Source organism: Ceratotherium simum, chromosome 3 (assembly GCF_057802395.1).
Source record: "Ceratotherium simum simum isolate JZ-2026a chromosome 3, ASM5780239v1, whole genome shotgun sequence".
In the NCBI taxonomy this organism is placed as follows: Eukaryota; Metazoa; Chordata; class Mammalia; order Perissodactyla; family Rhinocerotidae; genus Ceratotherium; species Ceratotherium simum.
The window spans coordinates 46,319,697-46,340,157 of NC_141902.1; the positions used below are offsets into that span (position 1 = coordinate 46,319,697).

Below are 20,461 nucleotides of genomic sequence, written 5' to 3' on the forward strand. Positions count from 1 at the left end.
AAATTCATGCTAGCTTTGCTGTCACACTTCAAATACGTATGTATAGGAAAAAACATAGTATGTATAGGGTTCCGTACTACTCGCAGTTTCAGGCATCCATTGGGCGTCTTGGAATACATCCCCCTTTGATAAGTAGGGACTACTGTAAGTCCAGTGTGATTTAGATTACTAAATTAACACTGCTGTGCAGATACTGTTGCTTCAAATAACCAGATAGGAGGGAAATCAAGTTTGAGATTCCCACTGTGAACCAAAAACCTCAAGAGGGGCTGGTGTGATCCTGAGAAGTAGATCTTCTAAAAGCCAATTAAAAGTGACTGTCAGATTTAACTAAAAAAATAAAACCTAGTTCTATTCTATTTCTAAGATAAATACCTAAAGCATAAGGCCATGGAATGGCTAATCGTACAGGGGTAGAAAAAATATCAAGCAAATTCTAATCAAAAGAAACATAATATTAGAAAAAAATTGACGCTAAACACCAACAGGGATAGTGCAGATTATTACACGATTACAAATGTCTGATTCACCAGATTTCTATAACAATCTGAAATATGAATAACCAAATAAAAATAGTCTCAAAACACAAAAAGCAAAAAATTAATAGGGAGAATAAGACAAAGCTAAGATCACAGTGGAAGATTAACATGTCTCCCTCAATTATTGTAAATCTCAAATTACTTCAAATTTAAAAGATTTTTAAAAATTAATTTTTTATACCACTACTTAGGCTTCTGCCTAGATCCCTAGACTGTATATCCTGCTACTGATGACTGATTAAAAACAAATGAGGCATGTATTGAGCTAGGCAAAACTCCATAAATTAGGATTGAGTAGATTAAAGATCTTGGGCTCCATCCTCCATATAATATATATATATATATATATATATATATATATATATATATCTCTCACCAGGACAGTACAAAAAGGAAGAGCCTATATTCCAAAAGGAAACCTCTAGGAAAAGAATATTCTAGATAAAATTATGATAGGTGAAGTTTTGCAGGTTCCTATCAAATCCTTCAGGGACCCTAATAATAAATCTTAGTCTATCCCCCAATCCTCTAATTCTGGTTCCAAAATTCTGTCTCTCCATTCAAAATGTCAGTTTCCTAGGTCAATGGTTCTCCTTTAAATAGACTCACTTAGGTAGGAGCAAATTACATCACGATCTCCTAGTTATGAAAATCACCAGATGCCCTCTGGAACTTAGGCCCCTTCAGCAGCAAAATGCCCTACACTCAAAAGCTCATTTAACATAGTCCCTCCACCACCTCCTTATTCTAACTAAAATCTGTTATTCACTTGAAGAATCTGCTTCCCCTACATCCTTCTCTGAAAAAAAAACTAGGAATCTCTCTAGTTATCACCGTACTAGAACTCATGTTTGCTTCTAAAATACACCTGGCAAACCCAACCCTGATTCAATCCAATTCCCCACCTACTCCATAACTGACTATGTACTATTAATATGACTAGAGAAGAACTTCTACAAACTTCTCTCACATCTATCCACCAATGAGTTATCTATATCATATTCTGCCTTCCTTCCTGTGACTATCTGTGCTCCTATTTAAGTCCAACCACTCCTCTTGTGCCCTAGACCCCATACTCCTCACTAACTAAAGGACTCTCTCCACCAATTTTACCTTAATATTTTTCCTTCTTTATTAACTCATTTTAAAAAACAAAATACAACAAACCTTTGCTTGACTCCACCTCCCCCTCAAGCTAACACTCCATGTTTCTGCCTCCATCTACAGTAAAGATCACTGGAAAAAGTTTTTCCCTCTTTTCTTCCGCTCTCACACTTTCTATAACCCACTCCAGTCAGGCTTTCAAGCCAACCACTCTCCTGAAATAAGTTTCAATAAGATCACCAATGACTTTCTCTAAATCCAAAGGTCAATTTTCAGGACTCATCTTCATTGATATATCAGAAGCATTAAACAGAGTCAATCATTCTCATCTTCTTGAAACATTTTCATCAGTTAGTTTGGTTTTCTTGCCTTCACTGGCTACTCCTTTTATCTCCTTACTGATTCCTCTTCTTCTCTCCAATCTTTGGACTTCTTTTTTCCAATTTTATTCACTCATACCTTGGACTTCTTTTTTCCAATTATATTCATTCTTTTAGTGCTCACACCCAGTTTATCATCAATACACTACATGACTCCCAATTTTATATTTCCATGCCAGATCCTTCCCTAAACTCCATGCTCATATATCCAACTGCCTACTCAACAGCTTCATTTTGATGTCTAACAGGCATCTCAAACTTAACATGGCCAAAACTGAACTTATCTTCACCCAAATACTCATTTCTCATGCAGTGTTCCCTATCTCAGTAAATGGCAACTCTATTCTTCCACTTCTATTCTTTTTTTTTTTTTTAGGCAAAAATCTTAATGACATTCTTGATTCCTCTTCTTATATACTTCATATATAATCTCATGAGCAAAACCTGTCAGCTTGCCTTCAAAACACTTCCAGAATCCAACCACTTCTCACAGTTCCACTGCTACTATTCTGATCCAAGCCATCATCACCTCTTGCCTGGCTTACTGAAGAAACCACTCATGCCACCCTTGCCACCCTACAGTCTGTTCCTCAAGAGAGAGAAAGTAATCCTTTTAAAATATGTCATTATGTCACTTCTCTGCTTAAAATTCTGCAATATCTTCACATTTTACTCTGGAGTTTTATAAAAGCCAAAGTCATTACAATAACCTTTAAGGTCCTAGTGCTCTGCATCTTGCCTCATTACTTTCTTTCTGTCATCTCTTTCAAGTCTTTGAGCAAATGTCACCTTCTCAACGAGGCTTACAGTATTTAAAAATGCAATCTCCACCCCTCCTACTCCCTTATGCAACTATAGAGCAATGGAACCATCCCCAGGATTGCATTTAGAGCATTGTTCTGAGAATCAAAACATCTGGCCATGTCAGTTAAACTGCTGGTATATTATTCCTATACTGGCCCCTTCTCGAATCACTCTACAACCATACACTGAAGCTGGGCAGAGCATTTATAACTGAAAAGACATGACATTTATTCATGTGACTTCTGCCTGTAACTTAAAAAAATATTATTTGGTAGTGCTGCTCTGACACATGATGATGTGAGGTTGAATTTCTACCAAAACCAACTTAACCTACTGCTTTAAACTCATGAAATTTTCATTATGCTCCTACTATAAAAAAAAAAAAAAAACACAGGTTTTAGGGGTGGCACTGAAATTATACTGTAATTTGTCATTTAAAAGGTGCTTCTTTTTTTTTAGAAAAATCAGAACCGGTTTGTTAGAAAAAGGCAGATTAGTGATTGTATGTACTGCTATATTCTCATTGGTTGTTCACTGATTAATGAAATTCAGATACAGATAGTATAAAGCGAGACAAAGATTTGTTTGGAGTTTCTCCCTGTAAGCTATTGAGAAACAAGTGGCAATGACTGCAGCTCAGTCCCATGCTATGGTAATGAAGCCCACCAAAATCAGATACCAGAATTAGACACTTAACATACTCAAAAAATCTACTGAAATAATGGAAATAAATATACCCGCAAAGAGAAGCACTCAAGAGTGCTCTAGTATCAACTACATAAAGTTTTTATTTAACTAAATCACTTGCAATTCATAAGCACACACCTAAAGCCTACAATATGAATGAAAGATGGGCAAAAGGTGAAAACACCATGAACAAATTTGATAATTAAGAATATAAGGGGGGGCCGCCCCAGTGGTGCAAGCGGTTAAGTGTGTGCGCTCCACTGCAGCGGCCCGGGGGTTCGCTGGTTCGGATCCCGGGCGTGCACCGACACACCACTTGTCAAGCCATGCTGTGGCGGAGTCCCATATAAAGTGGAGGAAGATGGGCACGGACATTAGCCCAGGGCCAGTCTTCCTCAGCAAAAAGAAGAGGATTGACAGATGTTAGCTCAGGGCCGATCATCCTCACGAAAAAAAAAAAAAAGAATATAAGGGAACTTTTTAAGGGGTTCTGTTAAATGACAACTACTTGACAAAGTAGAAAGAAGTCTTGGGGAGGACTTGGGAATATATGGGAGTAGATAAATGCCATGAAATGCAACCTTGTACAATTTATATTCTCTTTTTCTCCTCTTTCTTCTCTTGATATGACAATTAGGCAGAAACCAGCAAGGATAGAGCAGACTTAACAACATCATCAGCCAATTTTACCTGATGGAATTTATAGAACACTCCACTCAACAACAGCATATATTGATATAGGACTTATGTCCAAATATAAAGAACTCTGAAAACTCAACAGTAAATTTTAAAACCCAATTAATCCAACTAACAAATGGGCAAAAGACATGGAACGACATTACACCAAAGAGGATATGTTTATTTTACCAAATAAGCATATGGAAAGGTGCTCAACTTTATTGGTCATTAGGGAAATGCAAATTTAAAACCACAATAAGATACCACTTCACAAACACTAGAAGGGCTATATAATCAAATGCTGACTATATCAAGTACAGACAAGGAAGTATAAACTGGAACTCTCATACTTTCCTAGTAGGAATGTAGAATGGTATAAACACTTAGGAAAGGTTTGGTCATTTATTAGAAAGTTAAACATAAACTTATATACGACCCAGCAATTCCACTCCTAAGTATCCTCCCAAGAAAAATGAAAACATATCCACATAAAGACTTGTATTTGAATGTTCACAGAAGCGTTATTCATAATTGCCAACAAAGTGAAACATCCATACAATGGTATGCTACTTAGCAATAAAGAGGGACAAGCTAAGGATAACATGCAACATTGCTGGACCTCAAAAACATTCTGCTAAGCGGAAAAGGCCAGGCACATAAGATTATATGTTCCATTTACATGAAATTTCTAGAAAAGGCAAAACCATAGAAACAATAAGTTTAGTAATAGCCTGGGGCTGAGAGTAAGAGTAGGGATAAACTAAGGGCCGGCCCCGTGGCTTGGTGGTTAAGTGAGCGCGCTCCACTGCTGGCGACCCGGGTTCGGATCCTGGGCGCGCACCGACGCGCTGCTTCTCCGGCCATGCTGAGGCCGCGTCCCACATACAGCAACTAGAAGGATGTGCAGCTATGACATACAACTATCTACTGGGGCTTTGGGGGGAAAAAATAAATAAATAAAATCTTTAAAAAAAAAAAAAAAAAAAAAAAAAGAGTAGGGATAAACTGCAAACAAGTACAAGGGAACTCTGTGAGGTAATAGCAGTGTTCTAAAATTGGATTGTGGTTATAAAACTAAATAAATTTATTAAAAACAGCAAATTTGTATACTTAAAAAGGGCAAATTTTATAGTATATGCATTATACCACAATAAAGCTGTTTAAAAGGCAGAGGAGGGTTTTTAAGAGACATGTAAAACACAATGAGGAGGTCAAATGTATGTTTAATCAGAGTTCCAGAAGGAGAAAAGGGAATGAATAGGCAGAGACAATGTTTATAGAGACTATGAGAATTTCCCAGAACTGATGAAAAACACTAACCCACAGATTCCGAAAACTCAATTTCTACACAGGATTTTTAAAAAGAAATCTACATTTAGGTATGTATTAGTGTAACTTCACAACATGAAGATAAAAAAACTTAAAATGCAGTTAAATTTAGAACAGGTCAGCGGCAGAACATTCTAGAATTGATCTTCTATTATCTTTAGCACAACGCCTGGCATATAGTTACAAGTTTTTACTTACAAAACACCTTGAGGCATATGTTTTCAAATGTAAACTCCCTGAAGATAGTGGTTGTTTATAAATTGTTTTGTACAACAAATGAAGGTCAAAGGAGTACAAAACCCACCAGGGGGGTCTTCTTAGCCTCTACTAGAGATAAATACTCCCACAACTGGCACCAGCCTCTTCGAAAAATAGATCAGGGGTCACAGACTGCCAACACGGCCGCATCAACTGTTCCTCTTTAGTGGGAGTCCTTGCATCAACCACGCAGCAGACAGCTCAAGCGCAAGATAATGAGATACACGTTGAGCAGGTACAGGATCTGCCCTTGCCTCCTGCCCCTCAAAAGTCACTATCTCTTGTAACAACCTCACAGACATAGCCTCCAAGGTCCCCAACAAGCGATATGGCCAGTTACAGGAATCACTGCACACAGGGAAAGCTTCTCTATAACTAGATACTTAAGAGTTTCCCAATCCACATATAATTGACCCACATGTCACATAAAAAATGTTGCTTAGAAACAGCTGACATTGGATCTTTAGTAAACCCTTTGCCTAAAATGTACATAACAAGAAGAGATGACTTTAATTACTAGAATCAAGTGTGTTTGTCAGGCACTGTTCTAAATATTTTATATGCATTAACTCATTCTATGCTCACAGTAATCCTATGAATTGGGTACTATTAGTACTCCCACATTACAGATGCAGAGACTTAGTTAGACACAGAAGTTAGGGAACTGTCAAAAGTCACACAATTAATAGTTTTCCCTGGCTCCAAACCTCTGCTGACCTTTTAAGATAAGCACTTCAAAATCACTTGATACACTTTAAATAATCCACCTTTCTTACACCTTTTTTAAAACCAATGAATAGAAATATCCTAATTATTTTCAAAAGGCAAATTCCTATGTGATCGCTCTGTATATAATTTTCTGAACACAGAAAAAAACAAAAAGAACAGAAGGGCTAACATACTTCTCCTAAAAGGTATTGTTAATTACTAACTACTGCTAACCAGTATTAGCTTTCCCTCTTTTCTTCCTCCTATTCTGCTCCTCAGCAATAGCCTGCCTGAAGCAACTCTAACTATAGTCATTCAAACAGCAGGCTGGGGATAGGAATGGGAGGATTAGATCAATAGATTTCAAAATGACTGCTCTACAGCAATGAACTAATGCCCAGTTAAGTCTAAATGCTGGCCTGCAAAACCCTGGATACTTATTAATTGAAATACTCATAAAAATGAATCACAAGGGCCAGCCCGGTGGCACAGTGGTTAAGTTCGTGTGCTCTGCTTCGGCAGCCCAGGGTTCGCAGTTTCGGATCCCGGGCACAGACCTACACACCACTCATCAAGCCATGCTATGGTGGCATCCCACATACAAAATGGAAGAAGATGGGCACAGATGTTAGCTCAGGGCTAATTTTCCTCAGCAAAAAGAGGCAGAGTGGCAACGGATGTTAGCTCAGGGCCTATCTTCCTCACCAAAAAAAAAAAAAAAAAATCACAGGTATATACTTTTCATAGCTTATGCCTTCCTACTAAATGTAAATAAAAATATTTTCACTGACATTTTTATTTCAGAGATAGTTATATACAGAAGAAAACCGAATCCCAAGTTGCATTCAACATAAGAAACGATCAGAGCTCTCTTTAGGAAGATTAATCTGGCAGGGAGACAAGTAAAAGTAAACTAGAGCCACTGGTTTTTCGGGGAGAGGCAATAGGGAGTTGGACTAGTAAAGGAATGGATACAACAAAATTTCCAAATCCAATGTCTTAAAAAAAAGTAAACACTACAGACTGATTATTAATATAGTCCTCGTTTCTCATCCTTTCTTCAAATTCACCTCTATAATTATTTTCCAACAACACATGCAACTTACGGAGCCCCAATGAACACCTTTCCCCTTAAACTGATGCTTCCCTTAATTTCCCCACTTCTTAGACAGGTAGGGCTATACTCTAAATGAGAGATCAGCAAATTTTTCCCATAAAGGGCCAGATGGTAAATATTTTAGGCTTTTTTGACCACACAGTATCTCTGTCACATATTCCTTGTTTTGTTTTAAAATGTAGGAACCATTCTTAGCTCAAGGCCATATAAAACAGGCCTTTGCCAGATTTGGCCCACATGGCATAGTTTGCCAACCCATGCAAACCTAAATCCCAGAAAAGTACGGGTCTTACACGTTCCCACTGAGTCAATTCAATCCAAGAAGCATGTGTGAAGTCTTCAGATTCTTCCCCTACACTGTTTCTTGGACACTAATGTCCATTCTATCCAATTCTACAATCCCAGTAGATTCTTGCTATTAAGAGCTGCTTTTCAATGAGGGGAAAAAAAGGGTGAGGCTAAACAGTTTTAGATTCTGTACATTAACAAAGTTAATATTCCTGCAGGGCTTTCAATAGAAAAAGTATTTAAATAACCCATATGATGTAAGCATAAAACCTAAACATCACCGAGCAAAACATCTAGTGTTTGAGTACATATATCTAGCTTTTTTCCAGAAATAATGGTTTTTTCCAATTATCACCAACCTAAGACACTTGAGTCACTTTTAGCACTCATTTTTGTATTTTATGATAAAATATAAAACCACTCAAAACAAGAATGTTGTTGGATTTTAGGACCTAATATAAATCTTGTTCACAAGTTAGTTTCATTTTATCATTCTTGTTAAAATAAAGCAAGAAACAAACAAATAGCCAGTACTATCCCTTCACAACCTCAAACCTTCCACAAACCTACCAGTTAGTTTTTAACTGGTAAATCCATCCAAAACTTTAGCAAAACTGTTTGCTAAAAGTCACTTAAATTTTGTCACTCCGGTGCTCAAATTCTTATCAAATTTTGTGCCTAGAGGGATGTACAACGACATTAGCATATTTCAAGACTATTTCCTACAGCTTCCTCTACCTTAATCATTCACCAATTTTATTTCAAGGGCTTACTGCCTCTCATTCTGTTTGTGTAACCACCAAATATACATATATTCTCCCCAAACATAGCACTGTTGTTGTTTACACAGCCTTTATTTATCACATTAGGGATTGGGTTCACATACCCCAGCTGACAGTTGTAAATCCTTCCCAATGACAAGTTTCTGCACTTTTCTAAATTCTGAATTTCTACTCTGCCATCGGTTACTCAATCAAACGAGCCCTGGATTATAAATACATATACAAATTCCTAATTTTATACTTCTTCTTTTGCTAGGCTGCATTATTGAATTTTACCAAAAGGTGGCACACTACAAACACAAATCTGAAAACTCCTAGACAAATGTTCTAGGTCAAGTAAAAACTAACTATAATCACAGAACATTAACACAAGAAGGAAACTTAAAGATCACTTAGTGATCTTCAGTGATTAAAGAGCACAGATTCTAGAGTTAGATTAACCTGAGTTAGAATTCTAGCTTTGTTGTTTACTATCTGTGCAACCTTAATTAAGCAAGTTTCTGAACTTCTGTTTCCTTACCTGCAAAACAGGATAACAACAGTACCTATCTCACAACGTTGCTCTGAAGATGAAACAAAATGATCCATGCAAGGTGTTTTAGCACAATGCCTGGCACATAGTCAAATCTAAACAATGCCTCAAAATTCCATAAATTATAAATTCTTTTTATCTGTCTACCAGCAATAAGGGGCACATATGTTATAAACAAATCCTCTAATCACACCCCACTCTCCAAAGAAATTAGTACCAGCACATCCTTCCTGCCTCCAACCTGATGGCAAAAATTGGGAAAAATACTAAAGATTGTTTAAAAAATCCTACTTCGAGGTAACATGTGGAAATCAATCTATTTTTACAACCAAATACACTCTATGATTCTATATATTAATATTAGAAAATAGCTTCCAGCTATGGAGGTACTCTTGGACTAACACTCCCACAGATAACAACCATAAACTCTGGACAAAATAAAAACAAGAAAACAACTACTTATCAGCAATGAAGAGCCATCAACAACAGGCAAAAATTGGATAGAGTCTACACTTGCAATCAAGAAAGAGCACTGAGTGAGTTTCCCATTTTTTAAGGCTTTTTTGCCTGAAGACAGGCCCCACTCCACACCTACTGAACAGCTGAAACGCCAACAGAAATCCCACAGTCTTAGTGGCTTGAAGAACCAGAACACAAGGTTCAAGGTGTCAACAGCAGCTGGAAAGCGATGGGAAAAGTCCTGCAAAGGACAGAGCCACAGAAAGGGAGCCCTAAATGCCGCATATTAACTCTGCTCAAATGTCTGGCTGACCCATTAAGTATGTATATAGATGGCAGACTCCAAGCAGCTCCGTTAAGAATAAAATAACTGAACAGATTATTTTTGCTGCCCACTGAAGGAGACAGAGTTTGAAATTTGAGTACTGTCAAGTTAATCAACTACTATCTTAGTCTGCTCAGACAGCCATAAGAAATATCGTAAGACTGGGTGGCTTAAACAACCAAAATTCATTTTCTCACAGTTCTAAAGACTGGAATCCAAGACCGAGGTGCCAGCAGAGTTGGTGTCTGGTGAGTGTCTCCTTGGGTTGCAGAGAGCTGTCTTCTCACTGTGTCCTCAAACATGGTAGAGAGAGAGAGCAAGCTCTCTGATGTCTCTTCTTATAAGGGTCCTACCCTCATGACCTCATCTAACGCTAATTACCTCCCAAAGGCCCTATCTCCAAATACTATCACATTTGGGGGTTAGGGCTTCAACATTAAATTCTGGAGGCGGGACACAAACATTCAGTCTATAACAACTACTTAAAAAAAATCAATAGTCTTCAGAGGACTATAACAGAACCCAGCATCTCTACAAGGTAACATTCACAATGTCCATGATACAATCCAAAATTACTAGATATAAGAAACAGGAAAATGTGACCCATACTCAAAAGGAAAGGCAATCAAATTAAAAAGGGGTTTGCCCACTAATAAAATGTATATGCTTAAAAAAATTAAATGACACTACAAACCTAGAAATTTCAAGTTATGTCATAAATTTGTACACAGGTCAACATGCCTACTAAAAATAGCACAGACAATGCCAAAAAAAAAAATGAAGGCTAGCCCAAAGCAAAATGTTGAAATAGGCTAGCACTCTCCAACTTCCTCCACCAGAGTCCAATTCATTTGACCTTCTGGCACTCTTACAGGCCCTTACTCTAGAGTTCTGCTCTTACTTTTAATTGGCTGCGAACTACTTGAATAATTAACTAATAATTAGCTATTATTGATAATTCAGATGTGAACCCTCTGAGAGGGGTTTAAAGACACTGCTGAAAAGCCTCCATGGAATGATGAACAGTTGGTAAAGTTTTATATATTAAAAACCTAAACTGAGGGGCTGGCCCTGTGGCGCAGCAGTTAAGTGTGCAGGCTCCACTTCAGCGGCCTGGGGTTCACCAGTTCGGATCCCGGGCGCACACCGACGCACCGCTTGTCAAGCCATGCTGTGGCGGTGTCCCATATAAAGTACAGGAAGATGGGCACAGATGTTAGCCCAGGGCCAGTCTTCCTCAGCAAAAAAAGAGGATTGGCATCGGATGTTAGCTCAGGGCTATCTTCCTCACAAAAAAAACTAAACTGAATCAAATTCAGATCATGACTATGTTTGTGAAGAGAGTCCTACTACAGCCAATCTTATTTTCTGTTGGTTTTGCTTTCCTGCTGACCTCATTGATATTGCTACCCTGACTGTTTAACAGCCCAATATTGCCCCAGATTTGTGGGACAGAAAATGCTTGATAAAGAGAAGTGTGAGCATGGACTCCAAGATATTAAACAATGGAAGACTAGGCACACTGAGTCTTAAAAGTGGCCAATCTCAATTTAGCTCATACAGCAGAAATTTTTTCCTGAGGTATTCTAGATAAAGTCTTAACTAGAATAACTCATGTTAACATAAAAAATTATTAGTAAAATGAAAAGAGATCAAAACTCATCTTTGTACGATGAAAGAGATAATAAGTATGTCGGCAAAAAAAAAAAATCAAACAATTTAAACTTCTTATGCTAAGTCAAGAAATTTTACCTAGACACCTAAGATTGCTAAAAAACAAAAATAAATATATTGACACAGAAGACAAACAGAACAACGGAATAAATAGCTTAAAAACAGAAACTTGCATTTAAGGAAACTTGGTGTGTGATGAGGAGAGTAACAGAAATCAGGAGAAAATATGTTGTATATATATGTTGTATATATATATCAACTATCACACTAAATCCAAAAATGAATACTAGATGGATTAAAGTCAAAATGTGGAAAGCAAAACTTTAAAACTTCTACAAAAAAAAAAAAAAAGAATAACTTTTATGATCTCAGGCTACAAAAAAAGCACATGGTATAAAGAAAATACTAATAAATTATTACACTAAAATTAAAAACCAGGGGGGCTGGCCGGTGGCACAAGCGGTTAAGTGCACGTGCTCCACTGCGGCAGCCTGGGGTTCACCGGGTCGGATCCTGGGCACACACCGTGGCACCGCTTGGCAAGCCATGCTGTGGCAGCGTCCCATATAAAGTGGAGGAAGATGGGCACGGATGTTAGCCCAGGGCAGGTCTTCCTCAGCAAAAAAAGAGGAGGATTGGCAGATGTTAGCACAGGGCTGATCTTCCTCACAAAAAATTAATTAATTAATTAATTTAATTAAATAAAAAACCAATGTACATCAACATCTACAACTAAATAAATAGCCTGCCATTAACAAAGTGAAAAATTAAAAAGCTACAGATTGGAGAAGATATTTGAAGCTCATGCAGCCAAAAAAAAGATCAGTATCCAGGATACATAAAGACCTTCTACTAGTAAATAAATAAGAAAAAGATAATCCAATAGAAAATTGAGCAAAGGTTATAAACAGGCAATTTACCAGAGAGGAGGCAACCACAGCCAAAAACCTATAACCTGAAATGACACTCAACATTATTAGTGGCCAGGAACATGCAAATTAAAACAATGAGGAACTATCTCACATTCATGAGTTGGGCAAAATAAAAAAAAGAACCTAATCAACCAACTGTCGGCAAAGATGTTGAAAAAAATGGGAACTCTCATATACTTCCATAGGGAGTGTAAACCGCACAACTACTTTGGTCAACACTTCGGCAACATCTATGAAGTTGAAGATGCACCTACCCTATGATCCAGCAACTCTACTTCTAGATATATGCATCCTAGAAAAATTCTCACACTTGCACAGAAGATGATACATACAAGAATGCTGCCTCAGTATTTGTAAAAAACTAGAAACAACCTAAATGCCTAATAACAGTAAAAGGGACAACATATAGCATATTCACACAATGGAATAATATAGAGCAGTTAAAAGGGACAAACTAGACCTTACATGTATCAATATGAATAAATCTCAAAAATCTAAAGTTGAGTAAAAAAGAAAACAACAAGGTCCATAAAAAGATGTACATCATTCCATATATATAAAATTTACGAATACCAAAAATCACTATATATTCTATACAATCTGGGCCGGCCCTGTGGCTTAGTGGTTAAGTGCGCATGCTCCGCTACTGGCGGCCCGGGTTCGGATCCCGGGCGCACACCAACACACCGCTTCTCCAGCCATGCTGAGGCTGCGTCCCACATACAGCAACTAGAAGGATGTGCAACTATGACATACAACTATCCACTGGGGCTTTGGGGAAAAAAAAAAGGAGGAGGATTGGCAATAGATGTTAGCTCAGAGCCGGTCTTCCTCAGCAAAAAGAGGAAGATTGGCATGGATGTTAGCTCAGGAATGATCTTTCTCACAAAAAAAAAAAAAAAAAAAAGTGGAATGGGATTTTGATGGAGTACATGGGAGGCTTCAATTTTATCTGTAACATTTTATTTCTTAAGCTGGGTGGTAGGTACATGGATGCCTGCTATATTATGATCTATACACTTTTATACATATGAATTCCACAACAAAAACAGAATTACCAAAGAACTCAAATTATATACATTTATTTTAAAATATTATGTACTTGCATAGTACAATTAATTATTTAAATAGTACAATTTAAATTCTTCACTTTTATTCTTGGCTCCTTGTTACTTAATAAAATATTTTTCCCAAAACAACTCAATCTGTTGAATTAAATGGATCCATCACGTACATCTAATTCAATGACCGTTGATGTGTTTTCAGATGATGTGACAAAAATTATCTGAAAAAGAGAGCTCTAAAGAAAATATTAGGACATTTTCTATTACAAAACTCAAGCCTTCATATTGTGAGTAAAAAATATCAACCTATTCTCTATCCCTGAGTAGTGTAATGATACTTTGTTGATACATTCATGACAGGTTTCTACAGTTTTTACTAAAGAGTTCTACCCATTACAGAAATCTATTTAGTTTAATTAAAGGCTTTTCCAATCTACTGAGGATCCTCTCAGACCAGTAAGTCTCTGTATCTTGTCAAAATACATGTATACAACTGAGTTGTGAAAAACCTATCCTAAGGTTATTACACGGAAATCTGGTAATAAAGGAAATTCTACTATGTTTTATAGCATTTGAAGAAAATATAGTATAATAAATGTTTTTTAAAAGGTAACACATTTTTTTAAACAACCTTAGCTTTTTTAATTAACGTAACACCATGATATACATGCCCCTGAATATCAAGATCTTTCTCCAAGTTTCTATAATTTGGGAAGTCAACACTTACTCTACCACTTATTAGCCTTAGGACCTTTGGTGAGTGATTTTGCTTCTCTATTCCTTATATAAATGATGGAGAAAAAAGTGTCTACTTCACAGAGTTTTCTTGAGAGTTAATATATGTGATCGATATATATAAAGCATTTAGAACAACGGCCACAGCTAAAGGATAATATATGTTAGCTAATATTATGAAAATCTGTCTAAACCCTATGATGTACACACTTTTCTTAGTCAAGAGTACCTTCTGGCTATTGGGTACGGTAAATTATACTCAAAGACAAGGAAAACTGATGGTTCACATACTAAAGGGTAATTTACAACCCTATCTTTCTAGTCTAGTTAATGTTTCCCCAGTCTCCTCCTTATAGTAACAGTTTGCTTCTCAGATAATTTCTTTCTATCATTCCCAGTGTACTACCAAATCATCAGAGGAAATAGATAACTAAGCCTACTAAATTTCACTTCTCACGTATCTTTCAATCGGTGAACTCTAGGCTCAAGGTTGCGATATTCCTGATAATGGCTTGGCTCAAAAACCTTTTTTCTTCCCATGAGGAGGTAGGTTTCCAAATGTTGAGGTTTCCAGAAGTCTGGCAGCTGGATAGTCAAGGTGTTAAGTTATTAACATGTTTTCGTGATGCAAGGAGGGACAAATAGTGTTTCACAGACTTTAATCCTAGTATTGCTCCTGAGGTCAAGTAGAAGAAAGATTATCATCTGCCTTTACAGACACAGAGAAAAACAGTGATGCTCATAAAAGAGCGTGACTTGGCAAAGATGCTCAGGTGAAGAGACAAGTCTACCAACTTCAAAGAATTGCTTACCGCCATACACCAAAATTTCTTCAACATGGTTCTAAAACCTCTTAACGGTCAGGAAACTAAACACACCTTCCCCAAAAAGATCCAGAGTAATTTTCTAAATCCAAGAAGAACCAAACCAAAGGGTCAACAAAATATCTAAAAGTACTAACAATTCAAATTAGAACCAGTCATTTCTTACAAAGATAAACTAGAAAAGGTCCAATTCTCCAAGTCAAATATTTCATTCATATTCAAATTAATAAAATAATGTAAAGCCCCTTCTAAAAGTGACACATGGAAGTTCTTTTATACCAATTCACATAAATGACTCAGTTCAAATCCCCATGGACAGCAAAATGATGCTCATATTCTAAACTAATCTCAACCACTCTGAATTTTGTTTTCAGGTACCAAACTTAAAACGGGCATTTAAGGAGCAGTCACTCAAAAAAACTACTGTAAAATTTAATCATAGGCTGAAAGGTTCCCCCAAAGAGAAAGGGGAAAGAGAAACTCAGAATGAAATAATGGATCAATGGTAATCATCATCAATGGGCACTGATACTACTGTGAATCTCTGATAGGGAACTTCATAACTGAGAGATCAGGCAGCTGACACCATCAACCCACTGATCAATCTTAACATCAAAAAAGAAAAACAACCAGACAGCGTGAGTCTCTTAATGTGTCACAATACAAAGTACATAGCATTACCTGTGAAGTATTCTTGCCCAAGTATCAAACTAGAATCTGATCAAGTCTTTAGATTAACCACTAATTTACAGGAAATACAGAAGAGAAAGGAACACGTTAACGGATACATCCAACAAAATCCAAACTGTGGGAAACTCTACAGGGCAAATAATCTGGACCTTTTCATTAAATAAATGGTAAACGACAAAACAAAAAAACGAGGAGGTAGTAGAGACTGAAAGACTTATTTATCAACCAAATGCTGTGTGGAATTCTTTGGATCCTGATTCAACAAACCAACTGAAAAAAACATGAGACCACCAGGGAAATGTGCAGAATATTTAATGATATTAAAGAATTATCAACTTTTTAGGTGTGCTAATAGTACTGTGGATGTGTTAAGAGTCTTTATCTTTTTAGAGATAGACAATTAGGTATTTATAGATGAAATATGTCTGGGATTTGCTTTTAAATTATCCAGTTGAGGGAGAATGGGAGGGATAATAGAAGAAACAAAATTCACGTGTTTCAAACTATTGAAACTGGTCATGGGTACATGATGATTCATTTTACTGTTATATCTCTGTATGTCTGAAATCTCCCATATTAGAATGTTAGAGAGAGAGAGAATATCAGAGCACTAGATCAAAACTATCTATAACTGGTAGAACTCAAACTTAAATTTTCCAAGTGCTTGCTTCAATAGACCTTCATTTAAAAATCAAAAACAAAAATGCACGTTTTAAGTATTGCCTTTAAGTATTAAATTTGCACATTTTAAGTAATGACTTCAACTATTACACATTTTCATTTTGTGTCTGCTTATTATTGACATTTGCCAACACACACACACACGCACCCCCCTCCACAAAAGTAACCAAGTTCTGAATATTCTAACTCTTAAACATCTCAATCTGTTCCTTCTTTTTTTTAACACTTCTTTATTTCAAGCCCCCAACATTTTGGTCAGAGTCTTGCTACAGCCTCCTCCTCATGGGTCTCTCTCTTTTCAGTTTAAACACACACCAATTCACCCTCCATATGGTTTCCGTAAGTGGATCCTCAACATCTCCACAATAAAATGCAAACTCCTTTGCATGACATACACTGCCCTCAGAAACCTGGTACTTGCCTATCTTTACAACACTCACCCCAGTATCTCATACTCCGCTCATTCCAAACTATGAGTACTATGCGACAGTACTCGTACAGTAGTTACCCAGAATAAACCAAAGATGCTCTTCTCTTCTGAAGTTCAGTTCCCTTTAGACTTAAACCACCAATGAAACGCCCCTTCTACTTCCAAGTTAACTCCAATTTCTATCGACTCTACAAGACTCACCTCTACTATTAGCTCCTTTGCAAGCCTACCCATACTTTCCTTTCTCTCTCTGATTACCCTATATTTTCACAGTAATCTATGCAATAGTATCACACAATCCCTTTGTTTTCTGCATATTTATATTGCCCTTCAAGACCATTAAGTAAGACATTAAGTATGCCTGCAACATAGTAGACACTAAATGTTTGTTTTATGAAGTAATGTATGCATCTTCCATTGACGAAAGATAGGTAGATCTTTTATAAATAACTTCTATAAATTACGTTTATAAACGTAAGCTGTTTTGTTAAAGTGGGAAACTTGTCTAACATATCTTTGTTACTCCAGTGCCTGTAACAGTGCTTAGAATATATTAAACACTAAATGAGTGATTGCCAAATAAATAAAACAAATATTTCCAGTAGCCATGGTAGATAATTTTGTACAAAATTTGACTCCACTCCAGTTTCTTAACTTGTATTTCTTGGTATTTTGTTTGTTTTGTATTGTTTTTTGGTCGGTTGGCTGATTAGTTTTAAATCTTTTTAAAATGTAGAAAATTTTGTATGCTTTCTTTTAGTGTCAAAGAAGAAACGGATTACAAGAAGCAAATGCCTTACACAAGAGTTTACAGTAAGAATCATAGTGTAGACACAACATGCTTAGGTGAACTTTTAGCCTAAAAGTTGAAGAGGCTCAACAAATTATTATTATCGGAGAACCCCAGTTTTAGGTTATCCTAAGCTTTCACTATAATTTAATTGGAAATTGCAAAGAAAATCACACAATTCAGTAGCAGTCAGAATGCAAGTAACGTAAAAAATAAAATCAGACCCTTAATTTCAAATTTTAAAGTGAGAATTTCTCCCTGTAAGAATCAACAGGATTGTTAACAGCATGTACAAACAATACTGAGTTCATATTATGCGCCAAGTACAGCACGCAATTCATGTATAAAAACATTGTTTAGGGGAGCGCACCTGCTATTAAAAAGACTGGACATAAATGGAAAGGCAGGAGAAACTCAGACACATCTTAATTTTTGAAGGCTACGTTTCAAAGTATGTAGATAGCAAGACATTAAGGTAGGAGGCTAGATTTAAGAAGAGCACCTGAGGTAAGACTAAGAAATTACAGACTTTCACTAGAAAGTCACTAGAAACAAAGTCGCCTCATTGCTTTAATAAAACATTAGGAAGTAATGGCTTTGAAGATGATGAATCATCTTCATTTCCATCTTCTAACATATCTAAATTATTTCATCAAAATACCGAAATAGTATGTTCAAATTTATGCTATTTACCATCTAAAAAGGAAAACTAGACACATCACTGAAGAGTCAGTATTAATGGTTTGCTTTTTTTAAACAAAAGACACTTTGCTTCAACTTTTGCCCCCAAAATACATTCCCTTAAAATCCATTTAAGTAACAAATTTAAAAAATTAGCGTCGGTAGAGAAACTTAAGAAACTCTTCTTTTAAAAATTAGGAAAAAGGTAAAATGACGTTTTCATTGACTTTACATTACCAAAGAACGTGGAAAATAGTGGATGGTGCCCTATTTATTCAAAGTATAACTATATTCGTGGTTTCAGTTTTGTACGGCACTTGAATTAGCTTCTGGAGAAAAGTAAACCTGCCAGACTCCAGCAGAGGGAGAGTTGTTCGCATGAAGCTTATCGAATTCAAGTACTGACCAGAAATACCTACCCAGCTCTCTTCAAGTCCCTGATCTAAATGACTTTCTTTGTAAGATATCTTCAAGTTTGATTCCTGGCCCTAACAAAAAAAGCTCTATCAAAAGCTGCAATGCACCGCATCCCTCTCTCTCCGCTGTGCGCCTCCGGTTTCAAACACGAACAACTCTTTTCTAGCGCAGCGGATGAGGTAGTTCGACATAAATCCAGACAACACATCGCCTCCGGACCTACAGCAGCGCCCCAATAAAATCCTTAATTCTTGCTAAAGAAAATTCCAAACCAGATCTACCGTCCATATCGTCGAATCCCTCCCATTTGGCTCCAAAAGGAAAATGTACCTGTGGAGTATCCGCTGCGCAGCACACAAGTCACAGCTCCAACCCAGTGTCCTCTATCCCTTTTTTGTGCCCTCCCAGCCCTCCCTCCCTTTCCATGCAGAACTTGAGCAAAGCATTTGGCTCCCTGATCGGCCAGCAATTGGCGCCAGGAGGAACACGCTCCCGGGAGATGCGGAGCTTGGAGGCTGAGCGCTGCGTCTGGCGCGCTGCGGCCGCTCGGCTCAGCCAGGTACTCCCCAGCCCGCGCCTCCGCCGCCTCGAGGGGCCCCGCTGGAGCCGGGTCTCCGCTCAGGGGATTCCCGCGATGAGCTGTCGCGCCACATTTGCTACCTGCTTCCTGCCCCTCACCCCCGAACGCAATGCACTCCCGTCCCGCCAGGGCAAGTCCGGAAGCCTCCAGGCAGTTCGGAGGTCCTTCGCCCCAGGAAGCGCGGCTCCGCACACACGCTTGCCTGCCAGGTCCTCCCCTTCCCTGCCCGCAACCCCCAGGGCCATTCCCCGCCAGGGCCTGCGTGGGTCCAGTACCATTCTCCTCACGGGGCGGACTCCGGAAGGGCAGCAACTCCTCCTCCTCCTCCTCCGCGGCCTGTAGCCATCTATCGGGAAGCGTCTCCGGAGGCGGCAGCAGAGGCCGCCGGACAAGGAGAGCCCAGGGAAACCTTCTCAGAACTAACTCAGCTGCGGCGCTAGCAGCAGAAGCCGAGTCTTTCATAATTGTGCGACCAACTCCTCCGGGTGACTGGCCACAGGGACGCGCCCGCGCCCGCCTCCGCCGGCGACGGGGCTGGAGGCAGACCACGTGAGAGGCGCGCCGAGTGCGGCGCCGCCCGCCGGTCGGGTCACGTGAAGGGCGCGCGCTCCCTCACTTCCAGGCCGCGTCCCCTGCGCCCGCGCGCACGCGCCGTGCACGAGCGCCCCCACCCCTACCACCCCGGGCTTCCCGAGCTGGGCGGGGAGAGGGTGTGCTCCCCAGGTCTCCATTGGATGCCTGGGCGACACTTGCACAGACATCTGTCTCAGCCCCTGGAATGGAACTTGAGGAAGCAGTAGTTGAGGATTATGGTTCCAGGCCTCTGGGATCCAGCCTGGATTTGCAGCATGGTCTCATCTTCCCCAACTGGGCCTGGCCTCTGCCTGCGCTCTCAAGCAGCGTTTCCCAGCCCCTGCTCTGGGCCTCAAAGAGGGTGGAGGCCTTAAGTACTCTCTCCTCGTCCAAAATGCAA

General features: G+C 38.5%; 1 protein-coding gene across 1 annotated transcript in view; it reads right to left on the bottom strand.

Annotated features, from left to right (window-relative positions):
• LOC147917551 (uncharacterized) overlaps window positions 1–20,020 on the bottom strand; it is a 33,540-nt gene extending 13,520 nt beyond the window's left edge. Inside the window, exon 1 of the mRNA XM_087427155.1 lies at window positions 19,764–20,020. Coding sequence (XP_087283281.1) covers window positions 19,764–19,950 — 187 coding nt within the window. The 5' untranslated portion in view covers window positions 19,951–20,020. The remainder of the gene's footprint in view (window positions 1–19,763) is intronic.
• Window positions 20,021–20,461: the final 441 nt, after the last annotated feature.